The sequence below is a fragment of the Oncorhynchus nerka genome, linkage group LG14 (assembly GCF_034236695.1).
Source record: "Oncorhynchus nerka isolate Pitt River linkage group LG14, Oner_Uvic_2.0, whole genome shotgun sequence".
NCBI classification, from domain to species: Eukaryota; Metazoa; Chordata; class Actinopteri; order Salmoniformes; family Salmonidae; genus Oncorhynchus; species Oncorhynchus nerka.
This window is the reverse complement of record NC_088409.1, coordinates 54,390,761-54,418,681: the sequence shown is the minus strand read 5'-3', so window position 1 is coordinate 54,418,681 and position 27,921 is coordinate 54,390,761. Positions and strand designations below refer to the sequence as shown.

The window sequence follows — 27,921 nt, the reverse complement described above, 5'->3', positions numbered from 1 at the left end:
TCAGCAAATTGGATGCAGTCTATCACAGTGCCATCCGTTTTATCACTAAAGCCCCATATACTACCCACCACTGCGACCTGTATGCTCTCGTCGGCTGGCCCTGGCTTCATATTCGTCACCAAACCCACTGGCTTCAGGTCATCTAAGTCTTTGCTAGGTAAAGCCCCACCTTATCTCAGCTCACTGGTCACCATAGCAGTACCCACCTGTAGCACGCGCTGCAGCAGATATATTTACATTTAAGCGACTTACAAATTGGTGCTTTCACCTTATGACATCCAGTGGAACAGCCACTTTACAATAGTGCATCTAGGTCTTTTAAGGGGGTGAGAAGGATTACTTTATCCTATCCTAGGTATTCCTTAAAGAGGTGGGGTTTCAGGTGTCTCCGGAAGGTGGTGATTGACTCCGCTGTCCTGGCGTCGTGAGGGAGTTTGTTCCACCATTGGGGGGCCAGAGCAGCGAACAGTTTTGACTGGGCTGAGCGGGAACTGGACTTCCTCAGTGGTAGGGAGGCGAGCAGGCCAGAGGTGGATGAACGCAGTGCCCTTGTTTGGGTGTAGGGCCTGATCAGAGCCTGGAGGTACTGAGGTGCCGTTCCCCTCACAGCTCCGTAGGCAAGCACCGTGGTCTTGTAGCGGATGCGAGCTTCAACTGGAAGCCAGTGGAGAGAGCGGAGGAGCGGGGTGACGTGAGAGAACTTGGGAAGGTTGAACACCAGACGGGCTGCGGCGTTCTGGATGAGTTGTAGGGGTTTAATGGCACAGGCAGGGAGCCCAGCCAACAGCGAGTTGCAGTAATCCAGACGGGAGATGACAAGTGCCTGGATTAGGACCTGCGCCACTTCCTGTGTGAGGCAGGGTCGTACTCTGCGGATGTTGTAGAGCATGAACCTACAGGAACGGGCCACCGCCTTGATGTTAGTTGAGAACGACAGGGTGTTGTCCAGGATCACGCCAAGGTTCTTAGCGCTCTGGGAGGAGGACACGATGGAGTTGTCAACCGTGATGGCGAGATCATGGAACGGGCAGTCCTTCCCCGGGAGGAAGAGCAGCTCAGTCTTGCCGAGGTTCAGCTTGAGGTGATATTGAGATATATTGCACTGGTCACCACCAAAGCCAATTCCTCCTTCGGCCACCTTTCCTTCCAGTTCTCTGCTACCAATGACTGGAACCAACTGCAAAATTCATTGAAGCTAGAGACTTATCTCCCTCACTAGCTTTAAGCACCAGCTGTCAGAGCAGACCATTGCACCTGTACATAATCCATCTGTAAATAGCCCATCCAACTACTTCATCCCTATACTGTTATTTATTTTGCTCCTTTGCACCCCAGTATCTCTACTTGCACATTCATCTTCTGCACATCTATCACTCCAGTGTTTAATTGCTATATTGTAATTATTTCACCACTATGGCCTATTTATTGCCTTACCCTCCCTTATCCTACCTCATTTTCACACACTGTATATAGATTTTTTCCCTATTGAATTATTGATTGTATGTTTGTTTATGTGTAACTCGGTTGTTTGTGTCGCACTGCTTTGCTTTATCTTGGCCAGGTCACAGTCACATTGGTTACTCTCACTTGTATTTCAGGTCACAACAAATAATCGATACGTATGCTATGATGCTGGTAAAGTTGTCTCACGCACTTACAGTGCTGGTCATAATAAAAAGCTAGCTAGCTCACGGATGCAAACAATGTTCTTCCCCAAAAACATAGTGAAACAACAATCTGTTTAAGTTGCTAGGTGTCATCATCCAGCCACAATAGCAGACTTTGCGGTTAGCCTTCAAAATAAAAAAACTATTATTTTTATTAATTTGCATCACTGTCAACGACATACTGTTATTTTGAAGGCAAACCGAAAAATCCACTATTATGCCGAATCCTTATTGTGTGGCTAGTTTCACAACAAAGTCCAGTCGAGCCTCACTAGCCAGATGAAGCTAGCTGGCTGCTTATAACAATAGCTTTGGGCAAAAGGGTTAAATAGCTGGCTAGCTATTTATTTACATGAACTGAAATTCAATAGGCAAACAACAATACTTACAAGGATTCCTAAATCCTTGCTAAGAATAATTTAAATGGCTGCAGTTTCTACTGGTCATTGTTTTCAGGCTGGTTGTATTGGTGCTAGCTAGGTATCAAGCTAAAGATATCTACCCCAGAAGTTGCGGTCAAACAAATGATGCTTTATTACCAACACGGTATTGTAAACACATCGTTCGTGGCCAGTGTTTGCAGAGTTTTTTGTACATCTTTGACAGAGATACTGTATCTTTTTTGACACGCAAAAACCCAAACGGCGTTCCATAGCATGCATGTCTTGAAGCTAATAGCAGTGACCCTATTACTGTGTAACTCCGGTAGGGCAACATCGAAAAATAGCGCACTTGGTAGTGTGTATCGGTGCTCGACCAGTAGGGCGAAAGCCAAACATCAGCCAAACATCACCCACAACAGAGAACGGTCCAGGTCAATGAATTCCATTACCTTGGCTTTAATAGATTTCGACCTTTGAGTTCTTGCTGAAATGTTCTTACTCTTTCAAATGACTGCTCGACTTGTTGACTGCTCGAGCCACACAGCAGACATTGTGGGCTAGGTGTCGTCATTACGGCATGTACCTACGTCATATAGGTATGCACGTTAGCTTTGACATCGGTTTTGCACATCGGTGTTAAACGAGACATCGATATGTTCACCGATATATTGTGCATCCCTACATAAAACAAAAAAAAACACTAGGCATATAGACAATGCCTACACTGCGTTGTATGCCATTGCTTCTTGAGTAAGTCTGAGCTAGGAATAAAACAAAATAAATAGGCTATGCACATGTTGTAATCAAAATTCTCATCTTAACTGGCACATTTCAAACCATACTTTTGTAAGGCACAGCCGGGAACAAGTTCTGAACAATGGCGAGGTGGATCCTCAATCATTTAAAATCTTACATTTGGGAACATTGTTGCTTCACATTTGATCGCAATGGCGAAGTAGAGTTGTGGATAAAACATTAACAGTATGTCGCCACTGCTCAATGAGAATAGCCGATGCAGAGTCAAATCAAATTGTATTAGTCACATGTGCCGAATAAAACTGGTGTAGACCTTAAGGTGAAATGCTTACTTATACAAGCCCCTAACCAACAATGCAGTTCAAAAAAAGGATAAAATAGAAGTAACAAGTAATTATTAAAGAGCAGCAGTAAAATAACAATAGCAAGACTATATACAGGGAGGTACCGGTACACAGTCTATGTGCGGGGGCACTGGTTAGGCAAAAAAGTATTTAGTCAGCCACCAATTGTGCAAGTTCTCCCACTTAAAAAGATGAGGCCTGTAATTTTCATCATAGGTACACTTCAACTATGACAGACAAAATGAGAAAAAAAAATATCCAGAAAATCACATTGTAGGGTTTTTAATGAATTTGCAAATTATGGTGGAAAATAAGTATTTGGTCAATAACAAAAGTTTCTCAATACTTTGTTATATACCCTTTGTTGGCAATGATAGAGGTCAAATGTTTTCTGTAAGTCTCCACAAGGTTTTCACACACTGTTGCTGGTATTTTGGCCCATTCCTCCATCTCCTCTAGAGCAGTGATGTTTTGGGGCTGTTGCTGGGCAACACGGACTTTCAACTCCCTCCAAAGATTTTCTATGGGGTTGAGATCTGGAGACTGGCTAGGCCACTCCAGGACCTTGAAATGCTTCTTACGAAGCCACTCCTTCGTTGCCCGGGCGGTGTGTTTGGGATCATTGTCATGCTGAAAGACCCAGCCACGTTTCATCTTCAATGCCCTTGCTGATATGGAAGGAGGTTTTCACTCAAAATCTCACGATACATGGCCCCATTCATTCTTTCCTTTACACGGATCAGTAGTCCTGGTCTCTTTGCAGAAAAACAGCCCCAAAGCATGATGTTTCCACCCCCATGCTTCACAGTAGGTATGGTGTTCTTTGAATGCAACTCGGCATTCTTTGTCCTCCAAACACGACAAGTTGAGTTTTTACCAAAAAGTTATATTTTGGTTTCATCTGACATTCTCCCAATCTTCTTCTGGATCATCCAAATGCTCTCTAGCAAACTTCAGACGGGCCTGGACATGTACTGGCTTAAGCAGGGGGACACGTCTGGCACTGCAGGATTTGAGTCCCTGCCGGCGTAGTGTGTTACTGATGGTAGGCTTTGTTACTTTGGTCCCAGCTCTCTGCAGGTCATTCACTAGGTTCCCCCATGTGGTTCTGGGATTTCTGCTCACCGTTCTTGTGATCATTTTGTGAGATCTTACGTGGAGCCCCAGATGGAGGGAGATTATCAGTGGTCTTGTATGTCTTCCATTTCCTAATAATTGCTTCCAGTTGATTTCTTCAAACCAAGCTGCTTACCTATTGCATATTCAGTCTTCCCAGCCTGGTGCAGGTCTACAATTTTGTTTCTGGTGTCCTTTGACAGCTCTTTGGTCTTGGCCATAGTGGCGTTTGGAGTGTGACTGTTTGAGGTTGTGGACAGGTGTCTTTTATACTGATAACAAGTTCAAACAGGTGCCATTAATACAGATAACGAGTGGAGGACAGAAGAGCCCATTAAAGAAGAAGTTACAGGTCTGTGAGAGCCATAAATCTTGCTTGTTTGTAGGTGACCAAATACTTATTTTCCACCATAATTTGCAAATAAATTCATTAAAAATCCTACAATGTGATTTTCTGGATTTTCTTTTTTTCATTTTGTCTGTCATAGTTGAAGTGTACCTATGATGAAAATTACAGGCCTCTCTCATCTTTTAAAGTGGGAGAACTTGCACAATTGGTGGCTAACTTAATACTTTTTTTGCCCCACTGTATGCACAATATGTAATAAAAGTGACTATGCATAGAAGATAACAGCAGCGAGCAGTGTAAAGGGGGGGGGGGGCAATGCAAATAATCTGGGTAGCAATTTGATTAGATGTTCAGGAGTCTTAAGGCTTGGGAGTAGAAGCTGTTTTGAAGCCTTTTGGACCTAGACTTGCCGCTCCGGTACCGCTTGCTGTGCAGTAGCAGAGAGAACAGTCTATGACTCGGGTGGCTGGATTCTTTGACAATTTTTAGACACCGCCTGGTATAGAGGTCCTGGATGGCAGGAAGCTTGGCCCCAGTGATATACGTTCGCACTACCCTCTGCAGTGCCTTGCAGTCAGAGGCTGTGCAGTTGCCATACCAGGCAGTGATGCAACCCGTCAGGATGCTCTCGATGGTGCATCTGTTTTGAGCGTTTTGAGGATCTGAGGACCCATGCCAAATCTTTTCAGTCTCCTGAAGGGGAACCGGCTTTGTCATGCCCTCTTCACGACTCTTGGTGTGCTTGGACCATGTTAGTTTGTTGTTGAAGTGGACACCAAGGAACTTGAAGCTCTCAACCTGCTCCAATACAGCCCCGTCGATGCAAATGGGGGCGTGCTCGGCCCTCTTTTTCCTGTAGTCCACAATCATCTCCTTTGTCTTGATCTTGTTGAGGGAGAGATTGTTGTCCTGGCACCATGTAGCTTGTTGTAGTTGTCGGCCAATCATCAAAGCAGCACTACAGACATAGAGCCTCTGTGTGGCAAAGCAAGTTAGGACAGTATCTAATCAATGGAAAAGGGTATTAAAATTATGGAATTAAAAGCGCAATATGCAAAGCCAATAGACGTCTTCAGCGCTGGCAAAAAAATGTTTCTGCATACCCCCAGCAATAAAATCCCAGCACACCCTCCCCACAGCTTTGCATAGGATGCTGCTTCCCTCACTCAGATCACTTGTCTAGTAGTCCATTAGGAACATGTCTCTATATTTATAAAAAATTAAAAAATGTAAAAACACACATTTATGCATATTGGGTCCAGGTAGAAAAGCCCCCGGTCCATTTCAGAACACGTCTGTGTGTGAAGACCTCTACTTGAAAGGCCCAATATAACAATTCCTCTCACAACAGACAATGGCAGGAACATCATAAATGCTGTCACAGAAGTTGGACTTGGCGGTATACCATATTTTATGATATACCTGTATTGATGCACAGACCGGTTTGGGTTTTCACTTTACCTTCTATATCAGTATTTGAATGTTTGGTTTGTCAAATGTGTTATGCAATGTGTAACGTCCAATCTTTATAGTTTACTTCGCTACTTGAGTCATCTCTCTCCACTCTCCATGCAGCTTTCCACATAAACCTAGACCCGCCGCGTCACTCAAGGAGCGCATTTGTTGTTCCTCAACCACTAGACACTTGAATTCAGTCTGCATCTACAGAACATGCAACAATGTTGATGAAAACGATGCTGTTTTCACTTTGCTTCTTAATATAAATCCACGAGCATTCTATAATTACACTACTAGTTGGTGTTTCTTACATTTGCAAACAGCTAATTTATCTTTTCTTAGTATGCTGGGCCTAAATCTTGTTAGCCGCTAATGCTAAATCGCTAGCCAGCTAATTAATGTACTGAGTCAGAGCAACGGTAATTAGCTATACAGCCTGATAACAGTGATGGTGTAGCTCTAAATCTGCATGTTGTTTGTGCAATAGTCATTTCTAAATCAAAGAGGAATACAAAAAATTAGAAAGTTACATGAAGTAGCTAAGAGAAAACATTCAATGTAGCTAAATATTATAGTGTACCTTAGGAGCACTTATCGACACCTGTCACAGTAACTCCTGCCTGGCATTTTCATTCGTTGTCATATCAAACACTGTATTCAAAAGTGCCCCTAATATATTCTAACTATAGAATTAGAACAATCATTCTATTTGCATGATTCCATTTTGCATGTTTTGCTCTAAAAATCGCAATTGCAACATTTGGTTAAAAATAAGGCCTAGAATGTTCACCCATATCATGCAGCCCTACATAGCAGTGTGGAAATGAACTCAAATGAGTGCAGGTAAATGCACAAATGTATGAAAATGAGTTTAGGTTTCAGTTGAATTGAACAGTATAAAACAAATCAGAATGGAGAAAGACCCATTGAAATCATTTAGAATGTGTGTTGCCACCCTAGGGACTCACACTACTCAAAGCAAGTGTTCCACTGGATGTCATAAGGTGAAAGCACCAATTTGTAAGTCGCTCTGGATAAGAGCGTCTGCTAAATGACTTAAATGTAAATGTAAGTGTAGAACTTTATTTTTTATAAAAACAGTCAAATCCCACCCGATGGATTTTTTTTTAACAGAAATAATGTGATATGATATTTTGGCCATATCGCCCAGCCCTATCTTGGTGCATTTTAATGTTGTCTTTTGCCAAATGAACTACAGAAACTGTTAGCATTTAATTTTCCCGCTGTACCGTAAACGAAGAGACCCCAAAACCGCAATTTGTATCGAACTGTGGGTTTGGTGAACCGTTACTAATGGGTGCCTGACCAACAACTAGGGCTGAGCAGCAATACAGAATACAGGTCGACTGATTATGATTTTTCAACACCGATACAGATTATTGGAACACCAAAAAAGCCGATACCGATTAATCGGGCGATTTTCAAAATGTATTTGTAATAATGACAATTACAACAATACTGAATGAACACTTATTTTAACTTAATATAATACATCAATAAAGTAAATAAAGAAACATGTTCAATTTGGTTTAAATAATGCAAAAACAAAGTGTTGGAAAGCAAAAGTGCAATATGTGCTATGTAAGAAAGCTAACGTTTCAGTTCCTTGTTCAGAACATGAGAACAGATGAAAGCTGGTGGTTCCTTTTAACATGAGTATTCAATATTCCCAGGTAAGAAGTTTTAGGTTGTAGGAATTATAGGACTATTTCCCTCTATACCATTTGTATTTCATTAACCTTTGACTATTGGATGGTCTTATAGGCACTTTAGTATTGCCAGTGTAACAGTATAGCTTCCGTCCCTCCCCTCGCTCCTCCCTGGGCTCGAACCAGCAACACAACGACAACAGCAACCCTCGAAGCAGTGTTACCCATGCAGAGCAAGGGGAACAACTACTAGAAGGCGAGTGACGTTTGAAACGCTATTAGCGTGCGCTAACTAGCTAGCCATTTCACTTCGGTTACACTAGCCTCATCTCGGGAGTTGATAGGCTTGAAGTCATAAACAACGCAATGCTTGACGCACAACGAAGAGCTGCTGGCAAAACACACGAAAGTGCTGTTTGAATGAATGTTTACGCGCCTGCTTCTGCCTACCACCGCTCAGTCAGATACTTGTATGCTCAGTCAGATTATATGCAACGCAGGACACGCTAGATAATATCTAGTACTATCATCAACCATGTGTAGTTAACTAGTGATTATGAGTGATTGTTTTTTAAGATAAGTATAATGCTAGCTAGCAACTTACCTTGGCTTACTGCATTCGCGTAACAGGCAGTCTCCTTGTGGAGTGCAACGAGAGAGAGGCAGGTCGTTATTGCGTTGGACTAGTTAACTGCAGGATTGGGTCCCCCAAGCTGACAAGGTGAAGATGTGTCTTTCTGCCCCTGAACGAGGCAGTTAACCCACCGTTCCTAGCCAGTCATTGAAAATAAGAATGTGTTAACTGACTTGCCTAGTTAAATAAAAAGGTATATAAAATAAACAAATAATAAATAAAATACAAATCGGCGCCCCAAAATACTGATTTCCGATTGTAATGAGAACTTGAAATCGGACCTAATTAATCGGCCATTACGATTAATCGGTCGACCTCTAATACAGCCCTAGGCCTACTTTTCAATTCAGGCCAAAGTGTAGGCTAAAACTTGAGGTAACTGCTGTAATTGTAAGGAAGATTCCAGCAGCAGTGAAAACAGAGTATAGTAGTGCACAGACAGGTGTTGTAGTGAAAGAGGGCCCTTCCTTCTGTTCTGACAGGCTTGCTGATCTGAGAGCTGTGAATGGATGATCTCAGGGCTGCTGGCCCGAGGGCAGGGAGAGAAGTGACTCATGTTTGGCTCTGCAATGAGGGAAAGAGAGAGAGAGAACACATGATGTTTGTATCTCGTTGCAGACTACACACTACAATCACAGTCCCTCACTGTGGTCACAACTATGACATCACCTCTCTTCCCACTGACTGAAGTCCTCCCGCAAACACACACGGCTTATGTTTGAAAAATTCAGGTTGATAATGGAATGTCTGATTGATCAGAGCCAATAAGCCACATGTCAAACTCATTCCACTGAGGGCCAAGTGTGAGTTTTTGCTTCTCCTATGTAGTTGATTGATTAAGGTCACTAATTAGTAAACAACTCCCTTCACCTGGTAGTCTAGGTCTTCATTGAAAAAAAAAAAAAAAGAAAACCTGCAAACACTCCACCCATCATAGTATGAGTTGGACACCCCTAAAATAAGCCAATGAGACCTACGGGCATTTAGGCTGAAGCAATTGGCTGACTTGTGATGTCAGAGAGGAGTCAAAGTGCAACTTTCCAAGAAATATAGTGCTATATAATAGGCTACAACCTGTCCTGCAGGGCTACAAGATATGTGCTACAAGATAAAGTGCTTCAGTGAATAGGTCAAGAGGAGTCATGATACAAACGAAAAATGCCAGTCAAGTGTCTTTTGACGACGTGACCATTGTCTTCTGCCTGTAAGATCAAATATTTTACCTCGATTTATTACCAATCGAGGTAAAAAATAAATTTAAAAAAAGAGGGGGAAAAGAAAGCCGGTGGATCGACTACTAGGCCACAGGTCAAAGGTGGGTTAAAGCTAAGGCCCAGCCCCTCCGCTTTCATGATATCAAAGGGAGCTCCCACAGCTACAGCCTGAGGGGGAAGAAACACTTTCTGCCCCAATAAACCCAATCAGGATTTCTGACAGGGCTTGGGGACAGACATTTCTTCACCGTAGACTGTCTGGAGCTAACCTTAAATATTTGCATAGGATGTTTGTCCATGAAGTGTTTAAGAAAAATTCCCTGCTAGACACTATACAGGGTGACTTTCCAGTCTCCCTACATAATTCTGATTAATGAGAGGTGTTTCAGACATAATTATGCACTATAGAGGTATTTCAGTATTTCCATGCCAGGAGAGTTCAAGCAATGACGTAATTGGTTGATTGAGCCTGCAGTCTGATCTAAAAATGGAGTCATGTTTTGTAGCTATTATTGTGGCCTTTGGGGCTCCCGAGTGGCGCAGCGGTCTAAGGCACTGCATCTCAGTGCAAGAGGCGTCACTACAGACCCTGGTTAGTTTCCAGGCTGTATCACAACTGGCCGTGATTGGGAGTCCCATAGAGTGGCGCACAATTGGCCCAGCGTCATCCTGGTTGGGGTTTGGCCGGTGTAGGCGGTCATTGTAAATAAGAATTTGTTCATAACTGACTTGCCTAGTTAAATAAAAGGTTAAATAAATAAATTTTTAAAAGTGTGTTGTTTCGCAGATTGCACAATCACGCTAGCAGCGAGTAGATATGGTTGTACTTGTTCAATAAAGCCATTGCACTCTCAACAACAGAACTACCAGGACATTGCAGGATATCTAGGTGGACACATTTTTTTATGGCTTTATAAAGACGAGAGCCCTACTTCCTCGTCCAACTGTGTTCCCACCCATGAAGGAACCCTGAAATTGCTATGAACTCTTGATATTGTGGTTTACTTACAACCAGGAAATGTAGATGGCCTGTGAGATGCAGAAACGCTAGTATTTGCGTGAGGAAATATTGGACTTTTATGGCACATTATATGTTAATAACATTAATGGCCATATACAGTGAAAAAGGGACATTTCACCTCTGCTCCAAGTGTATTATGCACATCTAGCCTAATGCACTTTCTCAATTGAAGCACATTTGTCTGACGCAGGTTCATTGCAGTTAGGGGCTCACGACAGCATCTGTGCTGCCAGAGTGCATGGAAACGTTTTATGTTTTCTAATGTTCTACTTTTGTGAGTTAATCTTTGATACTACATGAATTTGAGGCTCCGGTCGGTCATTAAATCACAGTGCAGACCCTGAGTCTCCGCTCTGCTCCACACTACCCCGGAAACTGCATTCAATTTTAGCAACCTCATTGAGATGCAGGGAAAGGGAGCCGGACAAAATAAATATATGTCTAAAATCGGCCTCTGCAGAGAAGCAGCACCCTCACAAACACCTTCCCATACACCATTGCAGTAGAAGTGTAATAAGACCTAGAGGAAGCCTAGACAGAGGAAAAACTAGGCTGGTTGTGTGTTAAAGGGAATATCAGCAGTTGAAACAATAAGAAAGTGTTCTCCCCGCCCGTTTTGGTAAAAAGCTTAGGGATGGGGCTTGTAATGAGAAATATACCCACTCAAATTCATAGACAGAGACACCATGATATCAAAATTAGTTTTAACAATGTTTTGAGGCTATATAGTGTTTGTTTACATTTACTTGGTTTATATTAGAGTAAAACAAGCTTATATTTTGGGTTCTGATGGAGTACGACAGTTAAACTAAGTTCATGAGGCATTTATATAATGATATTCTTCAAGAATCAATGCGTACATATCACTCATTTATAAATCCCAAAATGAATGTAGCAACTGCAGATTGCCCCTTAAAATGATCTTGTGTGACATATGTGCAGTTGTAAACCGTGACAAATATAACGAGAATCAATAAAGACTTAGTGGGAGGCAGTTTCTTCCCTTGCTAGAAAAATAAGCTGTGTGCTGACCCGGTAGCTACGAACCTACCGATTATACATGTAGAATAAATAGCCATGCTCGTCAGTGGCCAACAACTGGACATTGAGCAAATTAGAGAGCACGAACCCCCAAGTGATGGAGCCAACAAAAAAAACGAGGTAAAAGGATAGCCTTTTCTCTGGGTGAGCCAGTCACACTTAATATGAAATGCAGGCTATGGGATGGTAGCTAGCTAAGTGCACAGATGCAATACACACAACACTAAATACTGTCATTGTAAATTTAAAAAAGATTGTTCTTAACCGACTTGCCTAGTTAAATAAAAAGGTTACACACACCAAAAAGTTGTTTTGTTGGCATTTACGCATGTCCCCATTACCAGTAAAACATAATCAAAAACCTATTTCTTTCACTTACTTGCTGTGCTGTTCTGTTCAGTCGATTCATTCTCAAACAGGTTTTCTATGGAACGCCGTTTGGGTCGTTGCATGTCAAAAAATATACACGTCAAATAACACGACATCAGTTTCAGTAGCTATAGTTACCTAACTATATAGTTAGCTAGCTGTCACCATCTAAAATAAGAACTGTCTTATAAATTAGGTTTATTTCATTAATTGTGATCGGACCCATCTACGTGAAGCTAGCCACAATGAGGATTAACCACAATAGTGGACTTTGCGGTTAGCCTTCAAAATAAAAAGTATGGCATAGGTCTACTATCTGTATTAATTTGCATCACAGTCAATTACATACTTTATTTTGAAGGTAAAACACAAATTCCACTATTGTGCCGAATTCTTATTGTTGCTAGCCTTGGGCGACAGGGTAAGTAGCTGGCTAGCTATTTATTTACATAAACTGAAGTTCAATTTCAATAGGCGAACAACAAGTGGCAACCTAGCTAATACTTGATTCCTAAATTATTGTTAAGAATAATGAAAATGACTGCAGTGTCTACTGGTCATTGTTTTCAGGCTGGTTGTATTGGTGCTAGCAAGGTACCAAGCTAAAGATATCTACCCCAGAAGTTGCGTTTGTTACCAACGCGGTATTGTAAACACATTGTTCGTGGCCAGTGTTTGCAGACTTTTTTGTACAGCTTTGACAGTGCTACTGTATCTTTTTTTGACACGCAAAAACCCAAAACGGCATTCCATAGTATGCATGTCTTGAAGCTAATAGCAGTGACGCTATTACTGTGCAACTCTGGTGGGGCAACATTTGAAAAATAGTGCACTTGGTAGTGTGTACTGGTGCTCGACCAGTCGGCGAAAGCCAACATCACCCACAAAAGAACGGTTGATTGTAAAGCGCCAATGAATTCCATTATCTTGGCTTTAACATCGGCTTTAAACTAGACATCGGCCGATACTGATATGTTTACCGATATATTGCACATCCCTAGTAGCTAGTATTGACTTAAATCACAATGGATTAGCTAGTTTCCACAAAACAGCTGTCTGGGTTAGCTGCCGATTTTGGTGTCTTTAGCCAGCTAGTTAACTATGTTGTGCTAGCTAGCGAATATGCTTACTATAGCTAGCTAGCTAAACATTTGGCTATGGACTGGCACTGGCCGTATGGGACTATGCGTAGGAATTATATTGTTTCTTTGTCATCTTGCTGGGTAGTCATCTAGTTGTAGCCATCTGTGAGAACACAAAAGAGTGACTGCAGACACCGTTCAGACGTGGTAAATACTGTCACCGGGCAAACATTTGACAAGACTACCGGTGTGTCTGAGCTTCAACTGGCAAGACTTCCCTGGCATTAGTTAGGTTTGATTTGCTGTAGTTTGAGCATCCAAGTCAGGAAACGAGTCTTCCACTGAAGTAAGACATGCAATGTTCTGTCGATGAAGCTTTCATTTAAAAATGAAAGTTCCTAAACCCGTCAGGTTAAAACAGAGAGCTGACAGTCCTAAGTAGCAAAAACAACAATTATATGCCGAGCCCTGTGGGAGTACAATGCTTTGAGTGGGGCTACTTCTTCTTGGTCTCTGAAACCACAGCACAGACATGTGAAGACTTGACACATTGGCAACGCTGCCTTTCCTCCATATCCTTCTCTCCATTGTTGCGATCCTGTCTTTTGTGAAGTGAAAGTAATGTTGGGCCCTGCGGCACTTCTTTGCAAATAAGAGATTGCAACGTGTCCACTACCATCAGCATCAAAGTGAGATGTGTGTTGGTGGTGGACCCCCACCCCTGGGCTCCTACCCCACCCCCTTTCCACTACCAGCCCTGGGGTATTGCCTGGATATATCTTAATCTCCCAGTCTCTCTCGCTCTGCTGGCCCAACAACTCCCAACGACTCACTGCTGAGAAAATACTAGGCTACATGATTACAGAAAAACACTGGGAGCAGATGGTATACTATTTTCTCCACTCCTTACTTTCATTTGTTCCACTAACTTGATGGATAAAGCGGTTGTTTTTCCAGTGCAGTAGGCACTAGGTAGCAGCAGCATTTATTTTTCCTGTAGCCTATGAGCTCCACTAGCCTAACTCTAGGTAAGAAAGTGATCTAACTGAAGGGATGGGCTGTGATTAAAATATTGGGTTCTGACTTGAAGAGAATGACTCACCGCCGTCTGAGAAAATATAATTCCATTAGGCGGCTTTTGAGTTACCAGGTACGTCTTTAGGGACTATCAAAGAAAAGGCTGGCACTAACACAACCAGCAAAATGCACTTAATACTACCTAGCAGACTGCACAGAAGCACTAGATTGAACTTCACTCAACTTTCTAGAGTTGTCCTCTTTAGTTAAATACAATCAACATTTCACTCGGCTGTGGGAATTGTGATCGAATCCACACAATATTGGCCACTTTCAAAGTAACATACCGTAACCAAAACGAAGTACGCAAGAGATTTTCTTATAGGCAGAGAGCATTGGAGTAGGATTCTATTGCATTGACAGACATGAATCAGGCCCATACCCTACACAAACGTGCAACAAAACCAATCAAAGCTGCTATTTTCCTTTATGCAAAAAGACATTGCCATTCACTTTGAACTGGACTGTGGCTACAGTATAGCGCTTGCGAGTAGATGCTCGTTTAGAGATCAAAGCGAGAGCTTTGATCGTGCACATTTGTTCATATAATTTTCTAGTTGGTGAGTTATTGTCCCAGTTATAGCTAATTTCTTGTCAACAATGGGGGAGTGGTTGCTTCCAACAAGAGGACAAAATGTGTGCATTTCTAGCCATTCTTGTGTCTTAAAAAGGGCAGTGTAGTATTTTGAGACATCTTAAATAAACTAAGTCACCAATAGGCAGAGCGTAGCGTAATTTGGCAGATTTCCTGTAATAAACGGTATGGGAATAATAATGCATTTTATTTTGTAAAGTTTCTTGCATCAAACAACATTTTCAATCATCTCCTTGTCTGAAAGTGGATAAACAGGTTAATGTCAAGCACTGCATGTAATTTTTATTTTTTTAAGTCACACGGAAAGTGCTTTCGGAAAGTATTCAGACCACTTGAGGGTATCCACATTTTGTTACGATGCAGCCTTATTCTAAAATTGATTAACAAAAATTATAATTATCCTCAGCAATCTACACAATATACCCCATAATGACAAAGCAAAGTTTAGAAATTGTTGCAACTGTATGAAACATAAACACCTTATTTACATAAGTATTCAGACCCTTCGCTATGAGACTCGAAAATGAGCTCAGGTGCATCCTGTTTCCATTGATCATCCTTGAGATGTTTATACAACTTGATGATTGGAGTCCACCTGTGGTATATCCAATTGATTGGACATGTTTTGGAAAGGCACACACACCTGTCTATATAAGTTCACACAGTTGACAGCGCATGACACAGCAAAAACCAAGTAATGAGGTCGAAGGAATTGTCCGTAGAGCTCAGAGACAGGACTGTGTCGAGGCACAGATCTGGGGAAGGGAACCAAAACATTTCTGCAGCATTGAATGTCCCCAAGAACACAGTGGTCTCCACCATTCTTAAATGGAAGAAATTTGGAACCACCAAGACTCTTCCTAGAGCTGGCCGCCCAGCCAAACTGAGCAATCGGGGGAGAAGGGCCTTGGTCAGGGAGGTGACCAAGAACCCGATGGTCACTGACAGAGCTCCAGAGTTGCCAGATGGACGCTACACCTCAGTAAAAAAGGCACATGACCACCCACTTGGAGTTTGCCAAAAGGCACCTAAAGACTAGTCTGATGTAACCAAGATTGAACTCTTTGGCCTGAATGCCAAGCGCCACATCTGGAGGAAACCTGGCACCATCCCTACGTTGAAGCATGGTGATGGCAGCATCATGTCGTGGGGATGTTATTCAGCTGCGGGAACTGGAAGACAAGTCAGGATCAAGGGAAAGATGAACGGAGCAAAGTACAGAGAGATCCTTGATGAAAACCTGCTCCAGAGCGCTCAGGACCTCAGACTGTTGCAACCGTTCACCTTCCAACAGGACAACGACACTAAGCACAGAGCCAAGACAACGCAGGAGTGGCTCTGGAGAGACCTGAAAATAGTTGTGCAGCAACGCTCCCCATCCAACCTGACAAAGCTTGAGAGGATCTGCAGAGAATAATTGGTGAAACTCTCCAAATTCAAGTGTGACAAGCTTGTAGCGAATTACCCAAGAAGACTCACGGCTGTAATAGCTGCCAAATGTGTTTCAACAAAGTACCGAGTGGAGGGTCTGAATACTTATGTAAAATTGATATTTCAGTGTTTTCTTTTTTGCTTTGTCATTATGGGGTAATGTTTGTAGATGAGGAAAAAAATATATTTAATAAACTTTAGAATAAGGCTGTAACCTAACACAATGTGGAAAAAGTCCAGGGATCTGAATACTTTCCGAAGGCACTGTAGGTCTACACTGAACGCCACACATTGGCTGCTACTGTAGGCTGAATAATAGAACAGCTATTTCCATGTTAAAATGTTACGGGATGCATTTTCTCCATTGTTTTTATTATGGTAGGCCACTCTGGTAGGCCTAAATTATGATCAAATAGCCACAGTAGTCTACTTGCCCACTTAAAACTAACTTAAAGCAGGCACCGCCTTAGTGTTCACAGTAAACGCACACCAGAAATTGCACAGAATTTTGACATCATTCAAGTTTGCGCTCAGCAGACCTGAAATTTGCTCAGTGCTTGAACATAAATGCAATCTATTTCATTCCTCAACATTACAGTAATCTTGTGTATTTCATCCCTCTAGAGCTGCTGGGGAGGGTGATAGGGACTGAGTTTGCAGTGGTAGGAGAGCTGGTGTGTGCCTGCCAAAGTGACAGCAAGGTGTGAGGAAAGCCCTCCATTTACACCCCAGTGAGAGACTAAGTTGATCTACAATGACCCTCCAAGGCAATTAAACCCACAGGAAATCAGGTGCTCAACCCAACGTTAGGGAAGGGCAGTGAGAGAGCAGACTGGATTATTATGACTTAATAAAACAGGCTGAATTATGATTTTTAATTCAACTCAAGAAACAGTAGATTCATTATGAGGTTTTTAGGCACCCTGAGAACAATGACAGAGGAAGAGGATTTAGGAAACAACGGAGTAAAAGAACGATGTAGGAGTTGAGAGTGAACAGGTGGGACCTCTGGGACGGCCATGTTGTGTCACTGGCCATCGACATAACAATCCATCAGGAGAATGAAAGGCCCATGATGGTGAGACGGCACACACCAGAGTCTGTCCAGTAATTCCATCTGACTCAGCGCCTATTCCAGGGATAATAAGGATATCCAGCCACAATATCTAGGCTAGCTTGCTAATGCACTGCATACAGTGCATTCAGAAGGTATTCAGACTACATTTTGTTATGTTACAGCCAAATTCTAAAATTGATTAAATAAAAACTATTCCTCATCAATCTACACACAATACCCCATAATGACAAGGTAAACAGGTTTTTAGACATTTTTTCAAGTAAAAATAGATACCTTATTTACATAAGTATTCAGACCCTTTGCTATGAGACCAGAAATTGAGCTCAGGTGCATCCAGTTTCCATTGATCATCCTTGAGATGTTTATACAACTTGGAATCCACCTGTGGTAAATTCAATTGATTGGACATGATTTGGAAAGGCACACACCTGTCTATATAAGGTCCCACAGTTGACAGTGCATATCAGACCAAAAACCAAGCCATTAGGTTGAAGGAATTGTTCGTAGAGCTCAGAGACAAAACTGGGTTTTGGTAAAGATCTGGGGAAGGGTACCAAAACATTTCTTCAGCATTGAAGGTCCCCAAGAACACAGTGGCCTCCATTATTCTTAAATGGAAGAAGTTTGGAAACACCAAAACTCTTCCTAGAGCTGGCCGCCCGGCCAAACTGAGCAACCAGGGTAGAAGGGCTTTGATCAGGGAGGTGACCAAGAAACCGATGGTCATTCTGACAGAGGTCTAGTTCCTCTGTGGAGATGGGAGAATGTTCCAGAAGGACAAGCATCTCTGCAGCACTCCACCAAATCAGGCCTTTATTGTAGTGGCCAGACAAAAGCCACTCCTCAGTAAAACGCACATGACAGCCCATTTGGAGTTTGCCAAAAGGCACCTAAAGGACTATCAGACCATGAGAAACAAGATCCTCTAGTCTGATGAAATCAAGATCGAACTCTTTGGCCTGAATGCAAAGCGTCACGTCTGGAGGAAACCTGGCACCATCTCTACGGTGAAGCATGGTGGTGGCAGCATCATGCGGTGGGGATGTTTTTCAGCGGCAGACTAGTCAGGATCAATGAACAGAGCAAAGTACAGAGAGATTCTTGATGAAAACCTGCTCCAGAGCACTCAGGGCTTCAGACTGAGGCGAAGGCTCACCTGCCAACAGGACAACAACCCTAAGCACACAGCCAAGACAATGCAGGCGTGGCTTCGGGACAAGTCTCTAAATGTCCTTGAGTGGCCCAGCAAGAGCCTGGACTTGAACACAACCGAACATCTCTGGAGAGACCTGAAAATAGCTGTGCAGCGATGCTCCCCATCTGCAGAGAAGAATGGGATTAATGGGATTCCCAAATATAGGTGTGCTAAACTTCTAGCGTCAATCCCAAGAAGACTCAAGGCTGTAATCCCTGCCAAAGGTGCTTCAACAAAGTACTGAGTAAAGGGTCTGAATACTTACGTAAAATGTGATCCGTTTTTTGTTGTTGTATACATTTGCAAAATTGTCTAAAAACCTGTTTTTGCTTTGTCATTACGTGATAGTGTGTGTAGGTTGATGAGGGAAAAAACAATTTAATAATAAGGCTGTAACGTAACAAAATGTCAAAATGCACTGTAGCTTAGAGCAAACCTTGATTTACACAAAATCAAGCAACAAGGTTTTTTGCTTCAGATGTTCTGGCCTGTAATGTGCAAGCGTGTGCTAATAGTAGTGATATTGGGGGGGTTCGATAGTTATATTGTGATATTATTTTGGACGATACTGACTTGTTCTCCACCTCCTTTTAAAATAGTTAGCCAACATGTTTCCAGCACTTTCATTTCCATGACTGATCAAAACATATGTCTCCTTGTTTCTCTGCTAAATGTTTTGAAAAACAAAATTGCAGTATAGAAATGCAATACACATCGTACCAGCATCTAAGAATTGTGATTTTGTATCATGAGGTTCTTGGCAATTCCCAGCTCAAGTAGTAGTGCTAGTGAAAAACATGATTTAATATTGACATTTTCCTGGAGTCTTCACTGCACATCACGAGAACTCCCTTTTTACTTTGACCACTGCATGCTCAGTTCACACCTGCTGAAAAGAGCTTACTCTGCATGAATATGGACCAATCAGTGGAGAGCACTACAGGCTGCAGAAAAGCCTAATGGCAGGCAACGGCTGCACATTGGCCATTCACAAAACAAACATTTCGGAACATGAGCACTAAGGCCTAACTCTTGTAACTCAGAAAACCCTAAAAAAAACGATAATTTATTCATTGTTTTCAAAGGGAGCAATGAACACATTCATGTTTTGTTGTCATTTTGTAGGCTTACACCGTTCAAAAATAAACCTGACGTTGCGCACATTACTCAGACACCAACACAGAGTCTCATATTGTGTGTCCTAGGCCTTCAACAGCCAGGTAGAAGAACAGACCACCCCAGCCTCCCTTCCACTGCCAGACAAGCAGACCTATCGGAGAGGGCCGGGAGGGAGTGTGGTCCCACCGGTGTGGCCGTTGTGCCCTTACATTGAATAAATTTATTTATTTAGATATGTGCAGCTATACGTTCTGCCTTATTAGCTAGCAAATAGACCCAAGTTGGCAAAACTGGAAAAGGATTAGTTGGCTAGTCACTAGTACGTGGGCTTGTGCTTGAAAGATTATTTATGAGACCTGTGTTAATTAAGCAATAAGGCCCAAGGGGGTGTGGTCCCCCCTTTGCTGCTATAAACAGCCTCCACTCTTCTGGGAAGGCTTTCCACTAGATGTTGGAACATTGCTGCAGGGATTTGCTTCCATTCAGCCACAAGAGCATTAGTATGGTCGGGCACTGATGTTGGGCAATTAGGCCTAGCTCGCAGTCAGCGTTCCAATTCTTCCTAAAGGTTTTGGATGGGGTTGAGGTCAGGGCTCTGTGCAGGCCAGTCAAGTTCTTCCACAACGATCTCGACAAACCATTTCTGTATGGACCTCGCTTTGTGCACGGGGGAATTGTCATGCTGAAACAGGAAAGGGCCAAAACTTTTGCCACAAAGTTTGAAGCACAGAATCTAGATTGTCATTGTATGCAGTAGCGTTAAGATTTCTCGTCACAGGTACTAAGGGGCCTAGCCCGAACCATGAAAAACAGCCCCAGATTGTTATTCCTCCTCCACCAAACTTTACAGTTGGCACTACGTATTCTGGCAGGTAGCATTCTCCAAACCCAAATGAATCTGTCAGACGGTAACGTGTGATTCATCACTCCAAGCTTTACACCACTCCAGCCGACATCATTACGCATGGTGAAGTTCCAGACGAATAGTTCCTTGCTGACGTTGCTTCCAGAGGCAGTTTGGAACTTGTCGTGAGTGTTGCAACCGAGGGCAGACAATTTTTACACGCCATGCGCTTCAGCACTCGGTGGTCCCATTCTGTGAGCTTGTGTGGCATACCACTTCGAGGCTGAGCCGTTGTTGCTCCTAGATGTTTCCACTTCACAATAACAGCACTTGATGGAAAGGTGGCATCTTATGACGGTGCCATGCTGAAAGTCACTGAGCTCTTCAGTAAGGCCATTCTACTGCCAGCGTTTGTCTGTGGAGTTTGCATAGCCATGCATTCGATTTCATAAACCTGTCAGCAACGGGTGTGGCTGAAATAGCCAAATCTACTAATTTGAAGGGGTGTCCACATTCCTTTGTATATATAGTGTGTAGGTTATTAAAAGTCTAAAGTTTGGCTAGATTTGCTGGTGCCTCACTAATATCAGCATCGGTGTGGACATTAGAGGCTGTAGCCAATACGCATAGGCTTCACCTACACTTTGACATGTAGGCTAATTATTTACATACACTTACATTTTTTTTTACAGAATACCAAGTGTCTTTCAAATCAATTTAAAATGGTCAATTTTGGTTAATGGCTTTGGTGCCCTGGCAGACTGGGCAGCTCTTGAAGGCCAAATGGCCTTCCCCCTAAAATCACAATTTCAGGCCTGGGTCCCACTGACAGGCATTGTTTATCAGCAATGTCACCACTTCCCGGGAGGGCCTCAGGGGTGTAGGAAAAAAACGTGGAGATCAGCAAAACTCTATGACAAAGAGCTAACTGCACACACTGACAACACAGTCCCAAGCTGTGCAATGCATACAACTAAAGCCGGCGGACACTACACATTTTAACCCGATCTACGGGCTCCTGATCAGCTCCCGGCGCATTTCTCCAAATGATAGGAAATCGGAGCAAACCCAGAGTAACATGTAATGCCGCAGCCCGTAAAGCACATACCCGGTTTGCGGTTGATGGCTCCAATGGGCTCCCGGGGGCACTTACGTTGTCACGATAATTTGCAAACATTTTGAATATATATTCAGCATCAAAATAAGCCATTATCGCCAAGTATGAGCAGTGCTCAAAGCAAATGCAAAGCATATCCCACCATTAGCCAATCAGAACTATAAAAAAAGATTCTCATCAATTACCTCACAAGTTCATCACAACAATGGCACCAAGTGTATGGCATACCCTCACATACCCCCTCAATTTTAGCCCTTCACTGACAGATATTTAAGGAGTCCGTGGTGAATGAAGGAATTGGCCAACAAAATCTACTAATAATAGCCTATAATTTTGTCTGTCAAACAAGTAGACCTACCTAGGGCTGTTGAAGAGACAGTATTACCACCACACCAGCAGTCATGGCCGTAGTAAAATTCCACGTGAGTCACGCTGATTTCCTCTGATGCACTCAGGACATGCATTGGTAATAACCAACTCGCTAACAACCATCAGGTCCTAATGGCCTGGTACTCAAGGCTCTATTGTTCCTCTAACCACTCTGACATCAATGCAAATGCAATTGAAAATCATATTAAACACTTATCAAAACTGTAGCATGCTTTTAAAACTCACTGTGATTGATCAATTTGAATAAATTGGTTCAACAGGTTGAAATTGAGTGGAAAACAGTCGTTGTGGATGTTGTTTCAAAGCCTAACAACGAAACGGACAGCACTTTCTAAGGTGATGATTCATTCAAAAAACAACCATATGCATAGTAGAGCTTATGCATAAACCTAAATATGAGCCCAAGCCTGAAATAAAATAAAAATATTTTCAAAATAATCATTGTATATACAATACACACATTGCGCACAGCAGACATTTTTCTTTCAAAAACTGACTTAATAAGATGTCTGGTACATAATTGATCTAGCCTATAACTCCAAAATGACAAATTCTAGTAATCGCCTTTGAGTGTGGACTGTATTATTATGCATTCAAATGGACTGGTTACAATATGCTACGCTCCAAACTTTCTATTCATGAGTCTGGGAGAGAATGTATAGACCTAGGCGATGCTGTTGGTTTAATGATTGTAAGCAGGCCTGCTTACAGAGTTAACCTACAATTACGGTGAATTTGTATTTGATTTTGAATAGCCTAGTAATAGGGAATTTTTAAATATTTTTAATAAATAGACTGACAATCTTTAGCTACAGAATCTCTCTCACCACCATGCGTGTCCATCTCTTCCCAGAATATCACCTGTCGTGCAGCAGGAGGGTGCATGCTCCTCACACAGTGGATGATGCATGGAGTGAAATAAGTGGAGTGAGTAGCCTACTTGGCATGATTGAAAAACAAACAGGCGGGAAAGCGGCCTCTGACAAGTATTTTTTCCCCCCTGTCCATTTCATAATGGGCTATTGTAAATTCAGAACTAATTTTACATATTAGTAAAGACAAGATTAAATTGAGAATAGTCTGATGGATGAAAATATGATCACTTGATGAGAAAACAACTTTTTTTGTGACTTCCGCAACTCATCAATTGCCTATAGTCTCATCACGCAGCCCATATACTGTATGTTTTGATTTCTAAGACATTCTAAAAAGGTTTGTATCACTTACAACTAAAAAGTTGCAAAATAACTAAATCTAGCATATAGGACCAGTTTCAAATGAACAATTTTACACTCAATATAGCCACTCCATGTGTGCACTCCCTCTCATTTTATAGTATATTCTTCTTAGTATAAAATCATGTAAAATAATGGCAAGGGATTTATAAGCAAATCTTGACTGCTAAATGAACAAGCCTACAGCCTATGGCATGGCACATAGCCAGATAACATACAGTAGGCCAAGTAACTCATATTCTGCTCTTCTGAAATAGATTTTCTTTATATCATAATGTTTCTTTAGACCTGCCTAAAAGAAATCATGGATGTATTGCGATGGTGTTTATTAAATTGATTCATTAGACTTTTTTAAAATTTAAATGTAGGTGTTCCAAAGGCACGCATCAGCGGCCTGGAGATGTGATTATGTTAATTACGGTCAATTACTGTGAGACTGGCAGTATTTTGCATGACAATAACCGACTGACCCAATGTCATGACCGCCACTGCCCTACCTCTTACTTCTTAAGAAACAGGTTAACACAAAGCCCTCGTTGATAGTAAAGTCAAATTAAAATTAAGCCTACTTTCAGCACCCATGCACTGTCCATCTCCGATTGATTATGCCCCGGCTGCCACGTCAATGTAATGTATGTAAATGTAAATCTGGTTTATTGTGAGGTCAACAACTCTGCCCATGATTAAGCTATTTATCAATGAAACAGTGTTTATTCAAATCAATTATAGCAGTAGCAAGCTTTCAAAGTTTACCTCCGGTAGTTGTCATCTCCACACTCTCCCTCTCAAACTGAACATCAGTAATCCACGTGCACAGATGATGCGTTCCTTGTATGTACATTGAAATGCCTCCTCAGTTGCTATGATGATTTCCTTACTAGGCCTACACATGCGCAAACATAGCCTGATTCTGGCCCAATTGTCTAATCATAAAGCCACGGAGGTGCTGCCAGGTCTATACTATACCGTTTACTTGGTCACTACCATTTGGCTTGACTGGATCGTTAAATGTGAGAGGTTCTCCGGCGGTTAGAGCCCGTAGAGTGCGCAAAAATCTTGTAGTGTATTTTTGTCTTTAGACAAGGCAAACCATAAACAGCTCACAGAGAGAGGAGTGCTGCACCACAGCGGCAATGTCACTGATCGATAACACCCGCCATTAAACACCTATTTAGTTGCATTATTTTTATTAGGCTATAGGCCTAGCTTGAACAAGTAGCATCCTATTCGTTCAAACACCCCATAAGAGTACTCATGTTGGAAAAGTAATTTCTCTATTTTGGATAAGATGAATGAAACAGATCCAGTACAGGCTAGCCTACTTGCTGGGTTTCTGGTCTGTTGATTTCCTTCCTTGCAGGAAAGTGGACTTCAGATGCAGAGGACAAAATTGCACCATTTCTTCATTTGGTTGTCAGGCCTCTCTAGCTCTAGACACACTATTGACATGATCGTGGTTGATTCACTTGAAACAGCTCAAATTCCATTTTCACTCTTTGATGGTGCAACAACCTGCTCAAGACCTTTTTGTATTATCTGGTTGTTGGTGTAAAAATCATGGTAAATGGTCAGAGGTCTTTTGCCAGTACCAATTTCTGTGGTGCGACAAAGTGGAGAGTTCAGCACAGCACTGGGTTGAGAAAATATATGGGAGGCTAATTGTGCTACTTAAGAACACACCTCAATGAAAAATAATGCTCCGCCTACTGGTTTATCATTTTGAAATGGGTTGTTGGAGTACATATTACTTATATACAGCTTAGGCTATTCCATATGGGAGATAGGAAAAGCCTTTAGCTGCCTCCAGAAATGAACAATTGACATAACATGAGAAGAATTGTCACTTGCATGCAGCCGGTGGAAAATTATCAGTGGGCATAACAATCCTTGCAGGCTTTTACAAGACTTGAAAACTTGCAATTTTAGCAAAGCAACTTACAGTCACGCGTGCATATACTTTAAGTTCGGGTGGTCCCGGGAATCGAACCCACAACCCTAGCGTTACAACCATGCTCTCTACCAACTGGGCTACAAAAGGACCACATGTCGCCTACACTATCTGATAAAGCAAAAGGTGCATAAGTGCAGGAGCCAAAAGGCATGCTGTCTTCAATGACATTGTGAAGTGGAGTGTTTACTAAATGCCTGGAAAATGTCGTACTTACCTATCAGTGATACTGGACTGTGTGTCGCTCATTGGGCTTCCGTTTCTAGATTTGCTTTGATTTATATCCAATTATCATTTTCCAAAGTATGATAAGAGTCTCTTTGAAGTCCTTCCCTAACATCCGTCTGTGTTGAGATGCTTGAAAAAAGATGACACAAAAAAATAAAACATTGAGAGCTGAATCCCCAAATAACAATGTTATGAAAACACCTTAAAATTGTCGGCGATAGACTCCCAGTGAAAAATAACGTATGGGTAAGTCCTAATAATGAATTCAAAACATCAAATGAATAGTTTTGCAATCCTTCGCAGTGGAATGCTACGTATTCAGACAAGCCACTGACAATAATGAAACTTACGCTGCTGTAACCCTTGAGATAAATTAGTACCTCTATTCACTCCTCGTCTTACGTCGTGCAGCTCTCCACCTTTTCGCAGAAGACACCGTGGTCAGGGATGTTCCTATTGACAATTGTGTTCCGTTGGAAAATATTGATACAGCCTCCACTTTCACTCAGTCTGCATCTAATCTCCATGTACGAATCCTTTGACGTCAATCGAAATGGTTCGCATCACACTTACTTTTGTCAGATGTAAAACCCTATAGGCAGATGTAAAACCCTATAGGAAATACAACCAGTTAACCAGGCCTGGTGTAATAGTCAGACTGTCAACTGTTTTTGTCGTTGAAAGATGTTGAAAATCGAGTCAGTCCCATTTGGTGTTCCCAGACTCCAAGTTTGCCTTTATCCGCGGACGAGCAGCCCTCGTGACCAGGAGAATTTCTAAAAAACTGACAAGTCTGAGTTGAAACCCGTGTTGTGAATTAGCTAACTAGTTAGTAATTATTGAATCAACATAAACTAGGTAATATTCTTAGCTTGATTAGCTAGCTATAGCAAATGCATTCGTTTTTAAACCCCCCCCCCTCCCCCCAGCTAGCTATTGCGCTATTTAGCTTGCTAGCAAATGTGCCCGTCTAAATGTGTTCAGTTAGCTTGAACTGAAGCTAGCCAGACTACAACGTTAGCTAGCGGTTAGTTAACGGGGCGCCTTTCCCCCAGTCGACTCGAAACGTGTCCGATAAGATACGTTTTCCTTAAAAGTGTTAAGATTGATAGTTAGCAACGAAACAAAGTAAATCGTTGAAATTCAGCCGACTGAATGCATTAGCAGCTAGTCAATTGCTGCAGAGTCTCGGCTAACAACGGTGGCCAACTACTATACAGCTATATCTAGCAACGAAAACTCTCTTTCACTAGCTACAAAACTTTACTTCGTGTGCTCCGACAATCCTGGATGTCATTCCCAAAAAAACGAAATCACAAAAACACACTGTACAAGGTGCCCCATCGAATATGAAGTCCATACGAGCTAAGGAATCGTTTCTTGTAAATCTCATTCGGGGTTGCAAACATCCACAAAACTTAACGGAGCGCATTTTTCATTGACTCCATGTTTCCAGAATTTAAACCATTTGAAGTTGTTTCTCTGCAGAATTCCGTTGGATGTATACGCTATGCTAACAAGGTTAGAGCTAGCTAGCAAACGAATTCTCTCATTCACAAAACGAAAACCACCGAGTCGGTTATCACTTTAGAAGAATGTGATTATTAGAACGTGTTTCCAGATATGTTATTGAGGAGAAAATAAATGACTTTCTACAATTTTCCAAAATTTTAGGATAACTACGCCCTGACCAACAGCTCCCAATTTGCGTCTGTCTACTTCCGCCGGGAGAAAAATAAAAATATATCATTTCCAGACTTTCATTAAAAAATAATAATAAAACATTCGTCTTATTCATTGTGGTGTCTGATTTGATGTCCTTGGCAGATGGGATAAAAATAAAAACCTGGCCAGACTTTTAATTAAAAATAATAATAATCCTCTTTTGCCTTGTTCATTATGGTGTCTGATTGGATGTCCTTGAGGTTACAAATGTATATTATGTAGGCCAAATTTATTTTGAACATTATCATTGTTATTATTGGCCATTATTATCACATTGATATTCTACAACACCACCTTATATTCCCCTCATTGTGTCTACTTATTTATTCCTGTGTTATACCCACTTCTAAAACTTGAAAACATCTGACACTCCAACATCGAAGCTTGTCAGATGTTTTCAGGTCTCAGAAAGTGGTATAACACAGGAATAAATAAGTAGACACAATGAGGGGAATATAAGATGGTGTTGTAGAATATCAATGTGATAATCATAATGTCAAGAGGAGTTCATATCGACTGTTGTATGCCTTCAACCCAAATGAATGGAAACAAGGCACCGAAAAAAAGTACATCCCTATACTGCTCCCATTCATTTGGGATTCAGGTATACTGTATTATTGGATCTACACAGCAGATGGCTTAGGACGTGCACTAATCAGGACTCACCTTTTGGGGTCAGACAACTTCGGACAAACTTTAATTTGTGGGTGAACTATTCCATTAAAATGACCAGTAAATAAAGTACAATCATTTCCTGCTGTAACAATAATAAATCATAACATTTTACAGTGTTAAATGGTTATGGCATTTGGCAGCAAAACGTGTTCAAACGTAA

At 41.8% G+C, this 27,921-nt stretch overlaps 1 protein-coding gene across 5 annotated transcripts in view; it reads right to left on the bottom strand.

Moving 5' to 3' along the window:
- Nucleotides 1–27,077, bottom strand: part of LOC115141492 (rho guanine nucleotide exchange factor 12-like) — a 73,229-nt gene extending 46,152 nt beyond the window's left edge. For all 5 annotated transcript variants that reach the window (XM_029680395.2, XM_029680399.2, XM_029680396.2 and 2 more), the window contains exons 1-2: nt 25,742–27,077; nt 25,351–25,490 (exon numbers count right to left, since the gene is read on the bottom strand). In XM_029680395.2, the coding sequence (XP_029536255.2) occupies nt 25,351–25,382 (32 nt within the window). In that variant the 5' untranslated portion in view covers nt 25,383–25,490; nt 25,742–27,077. The remainder of the gene's footprint in view (nt 1–25,350; nt 25,491–25,741) is intronic.
- Nucleotides 27,078–27,921: the final 844 nt, after the last annotated feature.